We start from the raw sequence: 6,904 nt of genomic DNA, 5'->3' as shown, positions 1-6,904 counted from the left end.
GTGCATGCCAGAAGCTGCCCTGACTGTGTTGTGGCACTGATGCTACTGAGCCTAGAAAAGGGAGAGTTACTGTCCACACAGCTCTCTTTTAGCAAAGTAAAGCTGTCCGAGCAGACTGGCTCAACCTGTGTGTGTGTGTGTGTGTGTGTGTGTGTGTGTGTGTGTGTGTTTGCAGGACTCAGAGAAGAAGGGCTTCATGGACAAGCTGTACGCCATCCAGGATGTGTGTGTGAGTGTGCAGACGGCTCTCGACGAGGTGGCGTCCTACGGTGAACGGATAAAGAAGTAAGCATGCAAGGCCCGCCCACCTCCTCCTCCAGGCAACAAACAAACAAACAAACAAACAAACTCACTCAACTAAAGTAAACAAAGCACACACATGTATCAAAAATCATGCCCAAAGTAATTCCACAAAATGTAAATGATGGATAGAGTGTCAATAAAGAGGGATTGATTGATTGATTTATTTATTAGAATGCATTGCCAAAGGTCACATATACTGTACATCCTTAGAGTGAAGTTCGTAGAAAGTTTTATTTTTAAATTACATATTTATCAGCATTATTAACCACATACTATATTCACCAAGGAAGACAGAATTTATCAGAGGGAAGTTCTCAGCTCTCAAGTTCCTCATCTGAAGGGGGTGTGTTTTGGACATAAGTGTGTTTGTTTACAAGTCTATTTGTCAGGGGTCTTACAGTCAAGTGCTCTGCCAGAGGTAGCTATAATCTGTGGTCTCTGGTCAGAGGGGATAAAATAATTTGTGGAAATGTGTAATGACCAAGGAGATAGCAGCTATGAGAAATCTATCCGTACACAGTGCCTGAGGGTCCAGTATATTACTGTGTTGTTTAGATGCAGTATTGATGTTTTGATATTGATGATGAAATCAGCCTAAAAACGGGATATTCGCTTGATTGATTTGGTGTGGGCTGCCAGTGCGTAGCATGTAAAGCAGGTTGTTTTCGGGCTTGTCAAATTTGGATTTCAGTCAACAAAATCAAACATGTAAACTCCCACCCACCTCCACCATACACACACACTCACACACATACACACGCACGCACACACGCACACAAGCACACACACATGCACACCCACACACACATACACACACATTCTCACACTCATTCTGCTGCTTGTGGTCTCCTAAAGTGGGGGTGGGCTGGATGGTGAAAAGGGGGAGGGTAGTTCTCCCGCAGGGTGTGTGTGCCAACAGACTGTGTGTGTGTGTGTGTGTGGGTTTGGGTGTGTGTCACAAGAGAGATTAAGAAAGCTTTTTAACACATCGTTTCTGCCTCATACTTCAGAGCTGGTGCCCCCATTATAGACACACACACACACACACACGCACACACACACACACACACACACACACACACACACACGCACACACACACACACGCACACACACACACACACACACACACACACACACGCACACACAGACACACAGACACACACACACACGCTCAATGCTTCATTTGGATTAACAAGTGAAATGAAGTAATCATAATAAGATCGAACGTTATTGCGGCTCATTTTACAATCCAAACCTCTGTGAATGAAATGCTCATTAAAGATAAGAGTGATGCCGTGTCGATGCCAAGGATAACTAGCATTGCACAATAGTATCATCGGTCCTGTCCTGGGCTTTCCTTCTCCCACTGGAGCCTTTCCATGTGTAGATCATGCACATCCAGTACTATCTGAGACGGAATCTATAGCCAGATAGCATTCATTCTTTTGTTAAAAATCAACATCAACATTTGTAGCAGGAATTTTACACACAACACATGCCCATGTCACGCTACATATACAAACACAGTGTGTCCGACCCGTCCATCTGTCTCTGTCTCCCTCTCTGTAGCACCTTCAACTGGACGGTGCCCTTCTTGAGCTGGCTGGCCATTGCCGCTCTGAGTGTGGCCATGGTCATCATCTACTTCATCCCCCTCAGATACGTCGTTCTGGCCTGGGGTGAGGCATCAGACAACACCACACCTACCTGTCACCTGTCTCATGTCACTCTTGATATACACCTGTCTCACATCACTGTTATGATACACCTGTCTCACATCACTGTTATGATACACCTGTATAGAAAAAAGTACCCGGACACTGTTGCCTCTGCTCCCGAAGTGATTTTAATACACAACGTTTCGACCAGTATGGTCTTCGTCAGGTGTTGATACAGGTGTTGTCTCACATCACTGTTATTATACGTTACATGCTCTAACACCACACCTGTCTCACTTCTCACTTGCTATGTCACTACTCTAACACCTGCCTGTCTCACCTCTCTCTTTCACTACACTAACACACCTGTCTCACCTCTCTCTCTCTCACTACTCTAACACACCTGTCTCACCTCTCTCTCTCCATCACTGTTCTAACACACACCTGTATCACCTCTCTCTCTTTATCTCTCTCTCTCTCTCTCTCTCTCTCTCTCTCTCTCCCTCTCTCTTTCTCTGTCACTATGCTAACACCACACCTGTCTCACCCCTCTCTCTCTGTCACTACTCTAATACAAATCTGTCTCACATCACTCTTATGATACACCTATCTTCCCTCTATTTCTCTCTCTGTCAATAGAGTATGTATCCTCTCATCTGACACTGGGTAGACAACAAATAAGCTAATTTCCCCAAAAGAGAAAAAAAGTCTACTACTAACTCTTATTTATTCAAAAGAGAAAAAGGGCTACTACTACAGTAATCACTCCTACTTATTCCGATACCATTCAGAATGATTCTTGAACTTAAGCTGCCTTGCTTGATCTGGGCTTGACGTTAACATTGAAACATTGAGTCTTAAATTTGTTCTCATTACTTGTGTTTGATGCCCTGGCCATTAACGCCTGCAAACTCCCATTAGCCTCGTCTCGGCTTAGCTCAATGGTGGGTTTGCAGCTACTGGGGGCTTAGCTCTCATTTACAATCATGTCAAGTGGCATATGCTAAAATTGAAATGAAAACAGTTTAAATGAAATTAAAATGAAAACAGTGCAATGTTTTTCTAGGTATTACATCAAATGTATGACCACACTAGAAATGCTTTGTGACTGGTAGTCTAGGTAACAGTTACTGTAGGCCCTGGGAGGGGTTTGTGTTAAGAGCGTTAAGGCGGGGATCACACTAGCCAGCGGCAAGCGGCAGGTTTCCTATTGTTCTCTATGGTTCGGCAGCGGAACGGTGACAACGCTGGCGTAACGCTGGCGTTGAGCAAACTGTGAGTGTGAACTTGGTTCAACTTTGAAGCGCAACGCTCGGCTCGTCACAATCAGTTTAGGTATTTTAACCAATCAGATTCGTCTAAGGACGTAGCAACAAATATTGAACTTAGGAACGAGATAGAATGTTTTGGATGTATTATTATGGTCTGTGCATTGCGTTACGCTTGCCGCTGCCGCTTGCCACTGGCTAATGTGATCCCCGCCTAACTGTTAGCAACACACTGCAGCTCACCGCAGCGGAGCACTTTGGGTTCCTGTGAACAGAACAGTCCCTCAGCGGGAGGCAGCTCAATAGCAGGGGAATCACACAGCCTGTGGAGGCTGTGAATCTCATGCAGCAAGCAGGAACTGTTGTTATTGCTTTTTATCGCTGTTGTTGTTATTATGTTGGCCTCCTACTGCCCTGCTGAAGCGTAAACACGGAGGGGTGGGTGGGGGATGGGGGGGTGGAGAGGGGGTTCGCTGTGCACCCCCCCTGCAGCCCGCATCACCTCCAGCGGTGCCCCCATCAAGGGCGAGGGGTGTAACCGCGTCTGTGTTTGCTTCGCAGGTGTCAGCAAGTTTACGCGCAAGCTGCGCGACCCCTACATGATTGACAACAACGAGCTGTTGGACTTCCTGTCCCGAGTGCCCTCCGACGTGCAAGTGGTGGGTGACCCTTGACCTCGCCTCTAATTTGTTTACACCTGTTGAGATTTGACATTGCCTAACCAGTCTGCTGACAAGCCCCGCCGCCTGTGATAATCTGACAGGCGGCTCTGGCACTAACCTACCCGCTCGACCGATGTTGTTCTGTTTGTGTTTGCGTTTGTGTTTATGTTTGTGCCTGTGTGTTTGTTTTTCTTTGGGCAGATTCAGTTCCGAGAGCTGAAGCTGGATCCATCACAAAGCCCCAGCAAACGGAAGCGGACCAACCCAGGCTAGGCTTCCACTGCATTCGAAAAAAAAAAGAAAAAAAAGACCCCTGAGTGTCAGGTTTTTGGGTTTTTTGTTTTTTTTGTTTGTGTCATTTATTTTCAAACGTAGAGCACAGCTCATGTAAATGTAACTGTATATACTGTAAAGACTGTATACATTTGTACAATTGTACACTCTGTAAAAAAACACTCTGTTATGGTAGCAGTGTCCCAGGCATAGCACAGGGGATAGTCTATAGGAATGCCTCAGTAGCTTTGAATAAAAACTGTGTCCCTTTTTCCCCCTCCCTTTTTGAATGACCAGTGCCCTTCCATCTGTACAACTAAATCACGCGTCCAAGGGTCACCTTTGTAATATTTTTTATATTATTACGCCAGATGTCACACAGACAATGTTACATGGATGACGAATTTCTGAATCTGTACATCTCACTCCTGACTAAAGAGAAGATTGTGTCACGGCAGTTATAAAATTCAAGATTCAAATTTAAACAGTTGTCATTACCACATTGTTTACTGTGAGCTAGCAAAAGTACTCGACGGCAAAGTGATTTGATTCAATTCACCTTCCATTGTCTGATTGGGCTTTGCTCATGCTAGGTTTATCCCCTGTCTAAATGCAAGTGTTACTTAATCTCACATATGGACAGACCATCCGTATGGTAGATGGCTCAAACAATGCTATGCCTATAACCATTTAGCAATTTATTTATTTATTATTACTGATCTTTATTTGCTGTGAAGCCTAGCATATCTTTTGTATTTATGCACCATATACCAGTTAAAGCACGGTTCTGAGGCGTTTTTGCCATGTGTGTATATAGTTGTAGTGGTAGTCTGCATCTACCAGCGTTACCGCATGCTACTCCGCAGTTGTTGTGTGCATGACCCGAAGAAAAAGTTTCCTTCCTCTCCGAGCGAGTGCCGAGAGGGGAGAGACGAGTGAAGGACCTGAGGGTGGATCGATCCCCGAGATTTCCTCCTCCTCCTCCGTCTGCCCCTCCCTGCACTGCGGTGATCGCGGCTCTGTGACCTGTGTGTGTAAAGATGAAGTCGTGTCGGCCGTGAGAGCATGTCCATGTTTGATCTCTGAAGACCCCCCCCCCCCCCCCCCCGTCATCAGGAGAGGACTGGTCTGTGGGCTTTTTTTCGACGCAGTGCAACTGACGTCCCGCTGTCTTAAAAGCCCGTTTCTGTGTGAGATACGCTCGCCTGTCCGTCCGTCTGTCTGTCTGTCCGTCCGTCTGTCTGTCTGTCTGTGAACCTCTTGAACAGTTCCAGTGGTGTAGAGTTGTGTCATGGTCTTGTGTCATCGTCACAAGTTTGACTTTCTGTTTTTCACGTCTGTTCATTAAATGATTGTATAAACCTCTCTAAAAACCTTGTGTTGGCACTGTACATTTCAAGGTTACAGTATTCTATTTTTTGCCATTTCTGGATGAAATATGAAAAAATAGTATACGTTGATTTTTTTTTTTTTTTAAAGACAGTTTTCTCTAATGAAGGCATGGACATATTGTCTTTAATTGCCACCCACTTTGGCCCATATGCCCTTGTGGAAAGCGTTAAATGAAATCTACTCAATGCCTTATAAGTGAGCAATTAACTGTGTACATCTGTGTTTGTGTGTGTGAGCGTGTGTGTGTGCGTGTGTGTATCCCTGTTTGTGTGAGTGAGTGTGTGTGTGTGTGTGTGTGCGTGCACATGTGTGCATGTTTGTGTGAGTCTGTGTGTTCATGTCTGTGTGCATGTTTGTGTGTGTGTGTGTGTATGTGTGTGTTAGTAGTCTTTTTTTTCCCCCAGATCTGTCGGCATAATAATGAATGGATGATTTGATAAGCCGGCTGACAACACTGACATTGCGCATATGGGCTATTGCCAAGTGTCGTCGCTAAGGGAACGAGAAGAAGGGTTCTGACTCCCCCGTACAAATGAGAGGCTTATAATTAGGCTCTTTAATCCCCCCCTTATTAATAAACGCGTCTCTGGGACTCAGGACTCTGTCATTGCCTGGTGAAGGGCATCTTTTAAGGGAAATAAAACAAACGTTCGCTTATGCTTGTCTTATGGAAAGTCTGATGGAGACATAAAAATAATTTAGTCGTCTCTCACCCCCCCCCCCCCCCCACACACACACACACACCCAAACCCACCCCACCCACTCCGCTTTTCTCTCAACCCAGCCAACCCCCACCCCAGCGATGATTTGTTTTTTTTCTGGTCTTTGTACAATAAATGTTTCAGTGGGAGCCCACCCCCTTTTAAAAAAAATGCCCCCATCCTTCAAGAGAGAGACAAAAAACATAGATAACAGAATGAATTGGAAGTCTTTGACATTCGAAGCATCAGATTTATTGAAATGTGTCTATTGGATTCATGTGTAGAGGGGCTGGGGAGAGAAGCAGAACTGGAGACTCACAGAGCACGTAAGCCAGAAGCATTGTGTAAATCACCTGCAAGACAACGTGCTCTTACACACTACAAAAAAAAAAAAGAATGGGAAAATCATCTGAATTTTAAATCTTGCTTCAGATAGACCGTTAGTCCAGACTGGCTTTAAACGTCCTATGCTGTCCAGGGGTATGGCATAAATCGTGTCAGGTCAGGCAATCCACGCGTGATTCAAAAACACATCAGAAAGACATTAGTTCTAAAGCGAAACAGACTGCCGACGTAGTGAGGGATGAACACAGTCTGTTGACTTTGGGTACTTGTACTTTTGTTTTTGAGCACACTAACTGAGAAA

At 45.0% G+C, this 6,904-nt stretch overlaps 1 protein-coding gene across 2 annotated transcripts in view; it reads left to right on the top strand.

Moving 5' to 3' along the window:
* The window catches only part of mctp1b (multiple C2 domains, transmembrane 1b), a 54,373-nt gene extending 48,847 nt beyond the window's left edge, over positions 1-5,526 (top strand). For both annotated transcript variants that reach the window (XM_062553691.1, XM_062553690.1), the window contains 4 exons: positions 176-285; positions 1,874-1,983; positions 3,792-3,889; positions 4,094-5,526. In XM_062553691.1, the coding sequence (XP_062409675.1) occupies positions 176-285; positions 1,874-1,983; positions 3,792-3,889; positions 4,094-4,165 (390 nt within the window). In that variant the 3' untranslated portion in view covers positions 4,166-5,526. The remainder of the gene's footprint in view (positions 1-175; positions 286-1,873; positions 1,984-3,791; positions 3,890-4,093) is intronic.
* Positions 5,527-6,904: the final 1,378 nt, after the last annotated feature.

Source organism: Sardina pilchardus, chromosome 14 (genome assembly GCF_963854185.1).
Source record: "Sardina pilchardus chromosome 14, fSarPil1.1, whole genome shotgun sequence".
Lineage (NCBI taxonomy): Eukaryota > Metazoa > Chordata > Actinopteri > Clupeiformes > Clupeidae > Sardina > Sardina pilchardus.
Note: the sequence above shows the minus strand (reverse complement) of the source record. Positions and strands in the feature narration are given on the sequence as shown.